The sequence below is a fragment of the Onychomys torridus genome, chromosome 4 (assembly GCF_903995425.1).
Source record: "Onychomys torridus chromosome 4, mOncTor1.1, whole genome shotgun sequence".
Lineage (NCBI taxonomy): Eukaryota > Metazoa > Chordata > Mammalia > Rodentia > Cricetidae > Onychomys > Onychomys torridus.
The window spans coordinates 104,989,437-105,004,420 of NC_050446.1; the positions used below are offsets into that span (position 1 = coordinate 104,989,437).

At 50.2% G+C, this 14,984-nt stretch overlaps 1 protein-coding gene and 1 pseudogene across 3 annotated transcripts in view; both read right to left on the reverse strand.

The window, feature by feature from the left end:
* Positions 1-3,742: 3,742 nt before the first annotated feature.
* Positions 3,743-4,144, reverse strand: LOC118581892 (annotated as a pseudogene).
* A 6,258-nt stretch (positions 4,145-10,402) lies between these two features.
* Positions 10,403-14,984, reverse strand: part of Ubox5 (U-box domain containing 5) — a 37,330-nt gene continuing 32,748 nt past the window's right edge. For all 3 annotated transcript variants that reach the window (XM_036185459.1, XM_036185460.1, XM_036185461.1), the window contains 2 exons: positions 13,352-13,513; positions 10,403-10,952 (listed from right to left, as the gene is read on the reverse strand). In XM_036185459.1, the coding sequence (XP_036041352.1) occupies positions 10,744-10,952; positions 13,352-13,513 (371 nt within the window). In that variant the 3' untranslated portion in view covers positions 10,403-10,743. The remainder of the gene's footprint in view (positions 10,953-13,351; positions 13,514-14,984) is intronic.

Here is a 14,984-nt window from a genome sequence, read left to right on the forward strand (position 1 = left end):
TTTAACTCTGTACAGAGACAAGTTGAGTAGATTCACAGTTCTGGGTCTGGTGGCCCGCTGAACTTGACAGGGACAAGAGCCCCCAAGGGGACAGAACAGACCTCTTTGCGAAGTGTGGGAAGAACCAGCCCTGTCCTGCTGGTACAGGCAGCCAAGCAAAGAGGCAAGAAACACCACTAGGTGAAGAGAAAACTCACAAGGAAAGACAAAAGGCCTCCAAGGCCTCGGAAGTGCTGTGGCCGGGGCCAGATACAAATGTGGGGCTCGGCTGGCACCCACGCTAGGCTGGCCAGGTAGAGACACTGTGCCCCGACTGCTAGGGGACTCATGAGACAGCCGACCCGGCATCCCTCAGCACCATCAGGCCGGGAAGAGGCTGCACATAGCCAGTCCCATGCCTGCAGGTCCAGGCTGGACACCAGAGAGCCTGCCGCTGGGTACCTCCCTGCATCCTCTGCCCCTGCCTCTGCAAAGGGGAAGGCACTGTACAGGTGGTAGACTACCCACCCACGGTGTGAGGACTGCAGTCCTTGGAAAGAGCAGGAGGGCACAGACTCGAAGGATACGCAACTTGCAAGGGTCTGAAACCAGATCCATGCATGCGTGCATGGATGCCTACCTGTGTAGTTGGCGGGGAGGGCGGTGGCCGTGCATTTGTGTGAGCGGTCGGTATGTGTGTGTGCGTGCACACATCCTTCTTTCTCTGCCCACCAAGTGCTTGGATGACAGGCCTGTGCCACCCACCACCTTAGCTTCACACATAGGTGTCATTAGAGTGTGTGGCAGCTCTTTTTGCCCAATTCACATAAAACCCCACAAGGAAGTGTATTTTCTCCCTGTTCTTAGAAAACTGTGGCATCGAATTTGAGTCGCATGCCCAAGAATACAAAGTGATAAAACCAGGCAGGATGGATTAAGCCTTTAATTCCAGCACTAAGGAGGCAGAGGCAGGTGGATCTTTGTAAATTCAAGACCTGATCTACAGAGCAAGTTCCAGACTAATCAGGGTCACAGAATGAGACCCTGACAGAAAAATAAACAAACAAACCAGCAAACAAGCAAACAAATAAATGATCATTCCTCTGTTGAAAATCCCCACAGCTGAAGCTGACTAAGCCATGAGGGCATTTATGTACTTAAATTTTACTATTTATGTACTCAAATTTTACTATTTATGTACTCAAATTTTATTTCTGAGGGGCACCTGAACCCCAGTGGCAGTGTTTGAAATGAGGTGCCTGGGGAAAAGCCTGACCTGGGTTAAGGATCTATAGCACTAGTGACTAAAACTTCTGTGATTGTGGCGAGCTTGAATGTTCTGAATCCGAAGACAAACTACCTTGGCTATCTTCAGCTCGGGGGGCCCCCCAGCTCCCCAACTCTCCGCCATTAGCTATCCATTGCCAACCTCTGTGTTTGGCCAGCACTGATCCTGAAGGCTGAGTACCATGGCTCAGAAACACAAATTTAGGTTACTCTCAAAGCCATTGCCCAAACATGGTAACAGTTTCATGAAGTTTTATTTTTTAATTTTCATTATTATTATGTGTGTATATGGTGTGTGTGGGGGGATGTGCATATGGAGTTCAGAAGACAACTTTGTGGCATCAGTTCTTTCCACCCTCATGGGTTCTGGGCATCAAACCCAGGTCATCAGGCAAGCACTTTGCCATTCAAGCCATCTTAACTGCCCTCATGAGGATTTTACAGTAACAGAACAAAGTCATAGAGCAAGACACTCAAAACCCCATTGGTGGGTCAGGTGGCAATGGTGCATGCCTTTAATCCCAGTACTCGGGAGGCAGAGCCAGGGGATCTCTGTGAGTTTAAAGCCAGCCTGGTCTATAGAGTGAGATCCAGGAAAGGCACCAAAACTACACAGAGAAACCCTGTCTCGAAAAAAAAATGTATTTATTACCTGTATTGGTATCTCTCAGGCCTTTGATCCCAGCACAGAGGAGGCAGAGGCAGGCAGACCTCTGAGTTTTAAGTATACATAAGGAGTTTCAGGCTGTCCAGGGTTGTAGAATGAGACCCTGTATGCAAAAAATTTAAAAAAAAAATGGTTGCAGCCTCAGCTTCTGTCAGCCTAGCTGGAGCAGCTGGGCTAGACCGCACCCCAATCTCCCTATGGGTTTCTAGGAGGAAACTTTTGAGAGTTCAGGCGGTTTAGATCATTTCCATGGTCTCATTATAGGTGACCTCTCTGAGGCATCACATGCATCAGCGTGTGCCCCAGCATCTCATTTCCCTGGTTGCTCTCCTCCCTCTTCCGTCTTGGGGGGCAAAGCTCCCCTGTCTGAGCTCATCCCCCGAGTGAGAGGGAGGAAGCCAGGTGAAAGGGGTTCTCTCCGGAGGCTCCAAGCTTGTGAGGCAGGCTAATTACAGCCTTCCTAATTAATGAGCCATGGGGTTGCATTTCATCAACTGAGTCATGACTAATGTCTGGGTCTCACTCTGGGCCCAGAGAGAGGGCATCAAGAATTAAGGAGGGTCATGGAAGTAGAGGCCAGCTTGGGGCTGCTATCTAACCCATTTGATTTTCTGCATTTACCCTTCTAATTTTTAAAACGTATTTTCCAGGTACATGTGTATGTGTGTCCCTGTCTTGTGAAGGCAGGCTCCTGAAGAGACATTGAGTCTCAAGGCTGGAGTTACATGCGTTTGTGAGCCTCCTGACATGGGAGCTGGGAGCTGTATCCAGGTGAGTTCTCTTACCCACTGAGCTCTCTCTCCAGACTCCTGCCCTCCCCTGCCACCCTTTCAGGTCCATTTATGTATTCTATGTGTATGAGTGTTTTGCCTGCACACAAGTCTGTGCACTGAATGCATGCTTGATGCCCACAGAGGTCAGAAGACGGCCTGGATCCCCTGGAACTGGAGTTAACTGCACAATCCTTTCCCTAGCCTTCCTTGCCTTTTTGAGTCTCACTCTGTAGCCCTGGCTGGCCTGGAACTTACTATGTAGACCAAGCTGGCTCAGAAGTCACAGGGATCTGCCTGCCTCTGCCTCCGGAGTGCTGATACCAAAGCTAGTTAGTTGCCGATGTGCCTGACATACCTTTCCCCAGTGAAGCCCAATTCTTCCCACAGGTGAGAGTCACCCCAGTCCACCCTTCTTAGTCATGAATTATTTCTGGGACTGCTGCCCCCCCCCCTTCTCTTTGTTCCTCAATGCCTTCAAATCCTACCACGGCCACCCAGGATTCACTGGGCACCAAATCACACATACTTCTCCAGTCCTGCAGATCTCTGCCAGACTTCTTGTCTCTGGCCACATATATCACATACCTGGAGTCCCCATGAAGCACAAGCCCACATCATCAGGATCCTGACACCCCCTACTCCTACATGCAATCTAAGAAGCTTCCTACACCCTCCCCCAGTGACTGCATGATACTCTTCCATTCACACTGTAGCCAGAGATGGACCCACTTTGATGAGGCCCGAAGCCGACTCTACAGAGTGTTTATTTGGGGAAGTGCTTTTATTTTTTGCACCAAGAGGTATAATGGGAAAAATCTCAAAGCTGTGCTGTAGGTGGGTCGTGTGGTTGCTATTCTGTGCTTAAATTCTGCTGACCCTCTGGTTCTTCATGGAGGGTATGGACTCAAGTGGTGGGTCCTGTGGATCAGTGATTCTCAACATGTGGGTTGTGACCCCTTTGGGTGGAATGAGCCTTTCACAGGGGTCATCCAAGACCATTGGAAAATACAGATATTTACATTACAATTCATAATAGTAGCAAAATTCTTTTTTTTTTTTTCAGATAACTAGAAACTGGTTTTATCATCAACTTTACATTTTTTGTCAGCTGCAAGATGAGCCTGCTAAACCATGAATACTCCAGTCATAACAGAAAGAGTAGCTTCTGGGGCATCTCTTCCGAGTCTCTGGTTTCCCAGTGTTCAGCCAAAGAACAAAAGCAATACCACAGTAACTGAGTTTACTATGATCAGTGGCTCCCCCATCACAGTTCTTAGAGATCGAATAAGGTTCTGAGATTAATTCCTGACTGCTCTCTGAATTCGCCAACCCCCTGCTCTGCTCCCCAGTCAGTGTTCTCCAGGAAGCGCTCCCAGTGCGGCAAGGAGATGGCGGCCACGCACAGCAGGGCCGCCGCCTGCAGCAGGGAGCACAGCAAAGGCCATGGTCACTCCAAACAGTTCCCAGGCCCGACTGACTCCTTCCTGGACGCTGCCACATGGGACATGGCGCTGCCACTGCGCCCCCTCCCCCTTTTTCAAGACGGGTTTTCTCCGTGTTACAGCTAACAGCAAAATTAAAGTTATGAAGTAGCAATGAAAATAATTTTATGATTGGGGATCACCACAACATGAGGAAGTATATTAAACAGTCAAAGCATTAGGAAGGTTGAGAACCACTGCTATACACAGATAGTGTGCCAGTGGTCTTTTACCAGCTCAATATAGGCAGAGCAAGTGAGATCTATGAGAGACCAAAGTGCAACAGAACCCAGGACATCACCTCAATACATTCCTTCTCTCTCTCTCCCTCTCTCCCTCTCTCTCTCTCTCTCTCTCTCTCTCTCTCTCTCTCTCTCTCTCACACACACACACACACACACACACACACACACACACACACACATTTATTTATTTATTATGTATACAGCATGAATGACTGCAGGCCAGAAGAGGGCACCAGATCTCATTACAGATGGTTGGGAGCCACCAAGTGGTTGCTGGGAATTGAACTCAGGACCTTTGGAAGAGCAGCCAGTGCTCTTAACCTCTGAGCCATCTCTCCAGCCCAACCTCAGCCCCTCTTTTAAGCATTTTAATGCAAATGATTTTTAGAGCACGGATGCCCTTCAAGGTATTCATAATTTCCTAAATAACGTGTAAAATCATATATGCCATCTGTTCTTGAGTCTATAGTCTGGATGGAGGTAGTCTCTGCATGGGGGTAATATGGCTCCCCAGTCCCTAAAGGACCAGCCCAAGCTGCTTATGCTGCTTTCTGGTAGAATAGGCATTTTTGTGAACTTTTTTATTCTAATTTTAAAAATTTATTTCATGTGTATGTGTTTTGCCTACAGGTATATCTGCACACTATTTTTGTGCCTGGTGCATCCAAAGGCCAGAAGAGGGTGCTGAATCCTTGGGACTGGAGTTACTACCATGGTTGTGAGCTGCCATGTGGGTGTTGGGAGTCAGCCTGTGGAAGAATAGCCAGTGCTCTTAACTGCTGGGCCATCTCTCCAATTTTGTTCTTTAACAGTTTCATACACGTATGTAATGCATTCTGATGACTTTCCCCTCTACTTACCCCCTCCCACCCTCTCTCACCCCACCCCAACCCTCTGCCCTTCTTTACCAGCCCCCTCAGATTCACAACTTTTGGTTGGTTTGGGGTTTTTCGCTTGTTTGTTTTGGGGTTTTTCTGTCTTTTGTTTTTTTGAGACAGGGTTTCTCTGTGTAGCCCTGGAATCAGCTCTGTAGACTAGACTGGCCTAGAACTCACAGAGATCTGCCTGCCTCTGGCTCCTGAATGCTGGGATTAAACTGCCCTGCTGATTTTGTTTTGTGACCCATTTGGGCTAACCAGGGCCATGTGTGTGAGCTGAAGGCACTATCTCCCCTGTCTCTGTATCTCTCAGTAGCAAACAGTTCAGTAGTAAAAGGTAAGGATCCTCAGCCCTTCCTCCAGCCATGCCTGACGGTTGATGGGCCCATTCTTTCTCAGAAGAGGGGCTGGATCTTCTAGAACTAGAGTTACAGAAGGTTGTGAGTCACCATGTGGGTGCTGGAAACAGAATCCTGGTCCTCTACAAGAACAGGATGTGTTCTTAACCATTGAGCTGTCTCTCAAGTTCCCTGAAGGGCCATTCTCCCCCCACCCCCTTCCATTCTTTCTTGAGACAGGGTCTCTTTATGTAGCCCTGGCTGTCTTAGAACTCAATCTGTAGACCAGGCTGGCCTCAACCCTACAGAGATCTTCCTGCCTCTGCCTCCTGAGTGCTGGGATTAAAGACCTGTGTCACCAAGCCAAGCTGCTTTTGTTTGTTTTTTGAAACAGATCTTGCTATGTTGCCCACTCTGATCTTGAACTCAGGGGCTCAGCTGAACCTTCCCCCTAGACACCTGGGGTATAGGCATGCTGAGGTAGGAATTCTTTCCATTGTCACAGTAGAATTTTTGGACTAGAACCCTAGAGGGAAAGTGACCAGGCCATACACACGACTTGGCTGGATAGCGTCACATTCCCCTCCACAGAGCTGGTACGTCTGTGTCCCCTCCACCAGGACTTACAGAGCTTGTGAATGTGCAGCTCACCAACAGGCTGGAGTTAACACGTTGAGACTTCATTAGTTTTCCTCTCACTGGGACGAGTTGCTCATTCCTTTACCCATCCTTACCCTTCCCGGGACTCCCAAACTACCTACTGACACCTTGAAAGGTCGATTTGCCCCCCCCCCCCTTCTTTTCCTGAGACAGGGTTTCATGTAACCCAGGCTGCCCTCAAATTTAGTATCTAGTCAAGGGTGATTTTGAACTTCTGATCCTATCTCTACCACCTGATTGCTGGTGTTAAAGTCATGTGCCACCATGCCTAGTTTATGCAGAGCCAGGAATTGACCCCAGAGCCTCATGAGTACTAAGCAGTCTTCCAAATGAGCTACACACACACCCTTTACTGTATCATCTTTATGCTAGTTCTCATACACAATTGGGCCTACTTTTGGATTTTTGTTTCTTTAATCTATAATGGATTAGTTCTTCCAAAAACACCCAAGCCCAGCTCTGGACTCTGCTTCTTGAGCACACCGCAGCAGACTATGGGCTGAGCATTAAGGCTATACCAGGCCCCAAACTTCAAGCTCTTCCTGGTGATTGACTGTTCTTCCAGTAAGCTTGATAGGAAGGACAGGCAATTGTGCACAGAATAGCTAGTAAGCATGCTAATACACAGTTCTTGGGGCTGGAGAGGTAGCTCAGTGGTTAGATGCTCTTCTTGCACTTCCAATGGTGTTGGATTCCCAAGGGATCTGATATCCTCTTCTGGCCGCCGTGGGCATGCATGTGTGTACGCACACCTTTACACACATATAAAATGCCCCATTTTTTGGCTGTGGCTGTGGCTCAGTAGTACCTTACTTGCCTCATGTGCCTGAGGCCTGGGGTTTGATTCCCCAGCACAGGTGCCCCATGGGAACAGCTTTTAGAGGGGTGTTGGAGGAGACAACACCAGCGTATTTTGGGTGTCAGTAAGCAGTGATGTCTTGCTACTAGAAGACACTAGCAGTATTAACAAGCTGTCCCTCTCCTTGTTCTTCACCTCTGTGCCCTCTGGGAATCCTCTCTTCTGGAAAGATCATGAGGATGTCACATGGTGGTGAACACTTGCCTAAAATGAGACCCCAGGTGTCATCCCAAGAAGCGGGGAGGGGAAGGGGTGGCAGGTAGAGCTACTTCAGCAAGTGGAGCCCAGGCAGTAGTCAATGGTTAGTGCAGAGCGGGGCTCAAGCCCATCTGACAGCCCCAAGCCAGCCTGTGCTCTCTCCTTCATTTAGGGACCTTCTACCTGGGAGAAAGGTTTCTATGATGTGACGGATACCCCAGTCCCACATTCATATCTTGGCTTTGCACTGTGATCACACTTAACTGTGATGGCAGAACTGGTCTGTATCTCAACTGTCCAGACCAATAGCTTCCATGCAATGTTGCTGGCTGGTGACACCAGGAATTTAAATTCAATTTTGCTTTGTTTTGAGACAGGGTTCTTTCTGTACCCCAGGCTGGCCTCAAAATGCACAGGGGTTGGGAATACAGACATGAGACATGCCACCCAGTAACTAAAGCTGACTGTTCTGAACAGTGTGGCTTTGGCCAGTTCCCAGCCTGCCTCTTCCCTTTCCACTCAGAACCTGAGAGAAGACGCTGCACGTGCAAGCGGCCTAGAGGCCAGGTGAGAACACAGCAGGCCTGAATAGGGAGCAGTGGGGGAAGCTGTGGACCAGGTCCTCCTTACAGAATACCTGTGGGAGCTCTGTGGGAGAAGGCCAGCCCACAGGAGCCCGACTCCCACCCCAGTGGCCATCACAATGGCATTCAGGTCTTCGTCACAATGCCACTGTGCGTCACAATACCACTGGCAGTGGGGGGGTTGGTCTTTTTGTCTGCAGACCTAGTTACAGGATCTCAGCGTCAGAGGACCCTGTTTCCTGGGGACTGGAAAGGGGCCTCAAGATGGAGACCTATAGGAAGAAGTCAAACAGATGTGGGGCTGGACGAACCCAGTCAGTCCCAGGACCCAGGGTCTGCAGGGACCAGCCGCCTGCCTGCAGGGAGCAGGGATTTTCCGTGAGCACCGAGCAGCTGCTGGCCTTCTTCCTGGCTCTCTGGTTCTTCTATTTCTTCTACTTTCAAGACTAATTCTGACAGAGCCTCCCTTCCACCTGCTCAGGGGGTGGCTGAGGGTCAGAGCCTTGGCCCCATTGGGCAGCTCACCTGTTCGCCTAGGGAATGAGGACCCAGAGCCTGCAGCTGCTGTGGGCCTGTCACCTCAGGTTGGCCTGCCTTCTGTTCTCAGAAGACCGGAGTGCTGCATGTCTCCAGCAGGTCCAGCCTTGTACCTCCATTGAGTACACGACCCCATTACGATGCAAAGGCCAGGACGGATGGAAGGCTGCCAGGTGGAGGCATGGCTGTGGCTGAGTCTTCTTGGTCAGTGGGGCGGAGCTCCGCATGTTTCCTGGGAAGGTGTTTCAGGCCCAGTCTCTGATGACAAATAAAATGTCCATGGGGCCAAATAACATGTTTCTTTTTATTTTGGTGTCTTCGAGGTAAGTGTTTGCTATGCAGCCCAAGCTGGCCTTGAACTCAGGGCATCTTCCTGATGTTTGGGTTTACAAGCTTGCACCACCCCAGGCTCTCCTCCTTGTATTCTAGGGAAGCAAAACAGCTCTGTGGTGCTGGCAAGGGTGGGGAAAAAGAACACTTTCTGGGGATGGGGGCGTCAGATCTCGAAGAGAAATGCTTAGTCACATTAAAGGGGTGGGGGGCTCCCCATTGGACTAGGTAAGTCCTGCCCACCCCAGGGCTCCAGGACCTAGTTTTCCAGCAGAGCAGGACAGGACCTCTGGTGGAGCTGTGGCAGAGGCGTGGCTACTGGGGGCAAAGAGAGCCGTAAAGGCCGAGTGGGAAGTGGGTCACTCAGAGACCAGGACAGGTTGTGGGCAGGTCCTGATCCCACAAGCCCTCTGTAGTTGTGTGGGCTAAGAACAGAACACAGCAGGGAAACTCAGGCAGAGTGGAGATGTGCGGAGCCCCCAGACAGTGCAGGTGGCCTGTCCACGCAGACCCCGGTGTCTCTCATGAAGGCTGCGGCAGGCACAGCAGGTTCGCAGGAGAAAGGAGGTGACATTCCCTACTGGCCACCGCTGTGGGAACTCTCAAAGCAGATTCCCTAAGCCCCAGGATGGAGCCCTGGGCAACCTGAAGGATTGAAAAACATGTGGTTCAAGGGGCTGTAATTTATCTTAGACAAGGCGGACCATGCCTGGAAGGGACTGGGGACAGTGTGGTGATCTGCACAGATACTCTTCTAATGTCTAGAAGCTCTTGACAGTGAACAGAGCTGCACAGAATCCTTGTTTACTTTGGGACTCCATAAAGTTTAATTTTGAATGGAAAAAAAAATGTAGCCTAGGAAGCCAGTGAGATGGTTCAGAGATTAGAGGAGACTGCCACACACTAATGACCTGAATTTCAGTTCTGGAACCACACAGTTGGAAGGAGTGAGCCAACTCCTGGAAGCTGTACTCTAACTTCCACAGGTACACCATGGCACACATGTGCCCATATACATATACAGAATTTGTTAAAAATGTTGCCTATAAATAAATATTCTCCTGCAGTGGGCTACATACAGAACAGGAATCTCCTCCTTCAGAGAGTGGCACCAGGGGCAACCAGACCCACTCTGGCACCTGGCCTGATAGAAGCTACTGCCCTTCCCCTGGCACTGACACACCCTTGCTGGGTAGATCTAAACCACTGCCTGACAGGTGGCAGCCACTGCACATGGCTATGCTGTCCTGTGTGCCAGGAGGAAGCCTCAGTGAATGTCAACTGTCATTGTATTAAGGCTCCAAGTAAGTGTCTGCAGGGTTAGGAGTACACATGGCTAAGTCATGTGTTTAACAACCCCTACAATGGTCTACTTCAGAGTGACCCTGAGGCAGAGAAGGCTGTGGGAGGTCCCAAGTCACAATCTACTGAACACCACCCACAAAGCTCCATTAGAAGGTTGTGTGCAGTCAGGTGGTGGTGGCACACACCTTTAATCTTAGTACTCAGGAGGAAGAGGCAGGCAGATCTCCGTGAGTTCGAGGCCAGTCTGGTATACAGAGTGAGTTCCAGGACAGTAAGGACTGTTACACACAGAAACCCTGTCTCGAAAAATCAAAACAAAATGAAATAAAAGGTTGTGTGCAGGTAACATGGGGGCATCAGGGGAGTGCTTCTGAACACTCTAGCTGGCTCTGGGTGGAGGGTGGCAAGGCAGGCCAGGGAGAATAGGAATGTCTTCCCTAGCCAGCCTATGGCTTTATTATCCTGTTGTTGCTTAGGCAGGAGTGGGGTGTCCTGCCCAGCCCCGTAACACACCAGGAGGAGCTAAAACCCAGGAGAGAGCAGGGCACTGGGGTTCTAGTCTTGCTTCCTCCACCTGCAGGTCTCCCCCAAAATGGGGCTTCTCCGGTTGAGGTGGCGTTACTTAAAAGTGGACCCGAAACACATCCTGGCTGGTGACTGGCTGCTGGCAGGCTGTGCACATCATGGGCTGGGAACGCTGCTTCACACTCAAGCAGGGTCGGCACAGAAGGTGGCCACAGGGCAGCTGGTACACAGGCTCTTTTGTGGAGTAGGAAGAAAATGCTCTTTTGCAGGAGGCACACTCTGGACCACAAACACTCCTGGGGTGCTCTGGTGAGTCAGAACAACAAGGCAGGATTAGGTGAGGCCGGTCATCAGTGCAGGCTTTGTCCCTGGAGGCTGGGAACCGGCAGGCCTCCCTCCTATGTCTATGAATGCTTAAGAACTGGCCTCTACATGCAGCGCATGGGACCAGGTCTGTCCCTTGGCCTCCCAGACAAAGTGTACATTCCCCTGTCAAACCCAGAGCAATGTACAAGCTTACCCTGACAAGATAAGCTACAAGAAGAAAAAGCAAAATGTGGCCCAAATATCAGGGTGCAAACAGTCAGGTGGAGGGAAATCACCGGAGGGTCAGCTTCAATCTTCGGTAGCTGCCTTCTAACCCCTCAGTCCCTTTCTTGAAAGGCCTTGGCCTTGGGCAGGCCTTTCCACTGTAAGATTCACTACAAGATTCCCTTGGTGTGATCAAGAGGAAAGGAGATAAGGCCTACACCATAGGACACTGGGGCTCTGGTTCACGCCATGTGAATCTTAAGAGGTGGAACACCTCTGTGATCTGCTAACTGTCAAAGGGCCTTCTGTGTAAGGACAATGGGGCCATGGACGATAATGAGCACAGTAGGAGCTCACAGGGGCACTGCAGGGGCTGGAAAAGAGGATGCAGAGTCAGGACCATGTTGTCCCTCAGAACCACAGTGAAGAAAAGCACACAAGGAGCTGATGGATGGATGCCTCAGTGGATAAAAGTCCTTCCTGTACAAGCCTGATGACCTGAGCTCCATCTCTGCAACCCACAGTGGAGGAGAACCCACTTCTCAAAGTTGTCCTTTTACCTCCCATGTGTGCTATGGCATGTGCACACTGCTCACAGGTGCGCACGTGCGCGCACACATATACACACACACATACACACACATGCACGCACACACACACATACACAACACACTCACACACACATATACACACACATACACAACACACTCACACACACATATACACACACATACACAACACACTCACACACACATATACACACACATACACAACACACTCACACACACACACACACACACACACACACACACACACACACATACAAAAGAGCGCAAAAGGACCTAATAATGAATGGCCCATCAGAGGGAGGACACTGAAGGAAAAGACACGGCTCTTTACCAAATGGGCTCGGAGGGTGCTGGGGAGGAGAGCTTTGAAAGCAGACAGGCCAGTTCAGAGTTACAGGTATTGAAGATGCCAATGAGAAGGATCCCAGCAGCTGCCAGGGAGGGTGGGGCCTGAGTTCCAAAGAGACACAGGAGCCACAAGGTCGGCACTAGATGAGGGCACTCACTGACAGACTCTAGTAATGGGGACTGGGGAGAAATGGCTGGAGGACAGAGGAGAAAGTCAGGCTGGCCAGCACAGCCCTGGATGCCGAGAGGACAGTCAGCACGAGGCTCAGCGGCGAGGCTCAGCGGCTCCACCGGGCACTTGGAAAGACGCGTTCTTGGGAACAGTTGGGGAAGGGTGACCAGAGTGGGCGGAGTGAAATGGAAACCCAGATGGCAGGGGCAGGCTTTGCATCAGCAGGAGGAGTCAAGAGCCTTCCCTATCTGCCTCACCAGGCTTCGCTTTGTCCTTCGTTTAATAAGGGGGTCAGGGAGCTGGAGAGACAGCTCAGTGGTTAAAGAGCACCAGCTGCTCTTGCAGAGGACCTGAGTTCGATTCCCAGCACCCACATGGTGGCTCACAAGTATCTGTAACTCGAGTTTCAGGAGATCTGACACTTTCTTCTGACCTCCACCAGGCATGGACATGGTACACATACATACATACATACATACATGCATACATACATACATGCATACATACAGGGAAAACATTCATACACATGAAATGAAAAAAAATTAGTTCCTCACTTTGTATCTACCATATGATATGATCCTAGGTTGTTTGTTTGTTTGTTTTTGGCAAAATTTGGCCCATTAATCTACTACTGCACTTTTCTAGTGCCATGATAAAACTGTTACCAAGAACGACAGAAGATGACGTCTGAAACTACACCTTTCTTCACATGTAGACGACACTACCCAGATGCTAGGTGAAAGGGGCAGCACAGTCGCAGGACAGAACTGTGCAGTCACCCCAGCCAAGTGTGACAGGAACCTCTGTAACCCAACACTCGGGAACTGGAAAGTTCAGGGCCAGCAAGACCCCATGTCAAAATAATCAAAACAACAACCTATAGCAAAGGACAGCCAGGCTAGAACCCACAGAATGACAGGGCTAACTGAAGATCTTGCCTGCGATGAGTCCCATTTCTAGGCGGCCCCACATCCACCTCTGGAGAAGGCAGGAGATATGGTCAGGGAGCTGGCTATGCAGGCCCACAGAACAGGAAGCGACAGGCCCACATCCTGCACAGGGAGATGTCAGCGCACACAACTCACCGTAGCTGGATGCCGGTCTCCTGGCAGCACCGCTCCCTCTTGTGCCCAGTGGCTGGAGCTGCCCCCTGGAGAGCCGGGCAGTGAAGCAAGGCATGGAGCCAAGGGTAGAAGTCAAGGCAATTTCTAAACTTTGCGACAGCTTCTGCTCATGGGACACTGGACCTGTCGAGAGACACGCAGACCATAACATCTGGGCGGCCTAGCTAAAGAAAAACAGCTGCAAGTTCTTGGAGGACCAGAAAACGACCCTCTCCAGCTTTCCCTAGACAAAGTGTTGTGCAGGAGAGCGCCATCTTGAGGCTTCGATACAGAACTACGCCTCCTTTTTCTCCCTCCCCTCATAGATTTTGTGGTGCTGGGCTTGTGCCTTCTAGACACCACACTACCACTCAGCAACACCCCAAAGCCCCTTGTTACATTCGAAAAGCTGCCTGCTGGCCAAAGAAATAAGAGAAACAGATCCCAGCTCTGTTCACTCCCCATGCACTCCATTCCCTGCCTCCGCATACTGCCCTTCCCTCTGCTTTTTTTTTTTTTCTTTTTTTTTTTGAGACAAGGGTATCACTATGTAGCCCAGGCTGGCCTCAAACTCATGTTGATTCTTCAGCCTCTGCCTCTTGAATGCTGGAAATACACGTATTTACTACCATACCTTTTTGTTGTTGTTGCTTTTGTTTTTTGAGACAGTTTCTCCGTGTAGTTTTGGTGCCTGTCTGGGATCTCACTCCGTAGACCAGGCTGGCCTTGAACTCACAGCAATCCACCTGCCTCTGCCTCCTAAGTGTTGTGATTAAAGCCGAGCACCACCGCCACCCGGCACCATACCTTTCTTATTTAAAAAAAAAAAAAAAAAAAAAAAAGCCAGGTGGTGATGCACGCCTTTAATCCCAGTACAAAGGAGGCAGAGGCAGGTGGATCTCTGTGAGTTGGAGGCCAGCCAGGCTGTTACACAGAGAAGCCCTGCCTCCCCAAGCTCAAGTGCTACGAAAATGGCTCTGTCGGTACAGTGCTCTCAGCAGAAGCATGAGGACCTGAGTCTGACCCCCAGAGTCCATGTCAAAAACCCAGGAGTACGAGATCATACCTGTAACTCAGTGCTGGGGAGGCAGAGATAGGCAGATGCCCTGAGCTTGCTGGTCAAGCCTGGCAACCCAAGTTCAATCCCTAGAACTCATAGTGAAAGAAAGTAACTAACCCCTGCAAGTTGTCCTCTGACCTACACACACATGCCAGGGCACGTGAGTGCCTGCATGCACAACACACACACACACACACACACACACACACACACACACAAATAATACATAAAATCTTCTCAAAGTGGAGAGTAATTGAGGACAAATTCTAAACAACTCAAGTGACTACCAGCAGGAAGGCAAAGGGAGGAGTGTAGGTTTGACTCCGTATCACACCTGTGGGCCTAGCAGCTGGGAGGTGGGGGTAAGAGGACCAATTCCTGATTACTAACTGATATGGGGGCCCAGACTACTGGAGGCGCTGCCACCCCTGGGCAGGTGGGTCCTAGTGTAAGGTGGCACGAGAAAGCAGTGTGAGTAAGGCATGCTGGGCAAACTGGTAGCCAGACCCTCTGTGGCTTCTGCTCAGTCTCTGCTCTCCCTTCTTCACTCAGTGA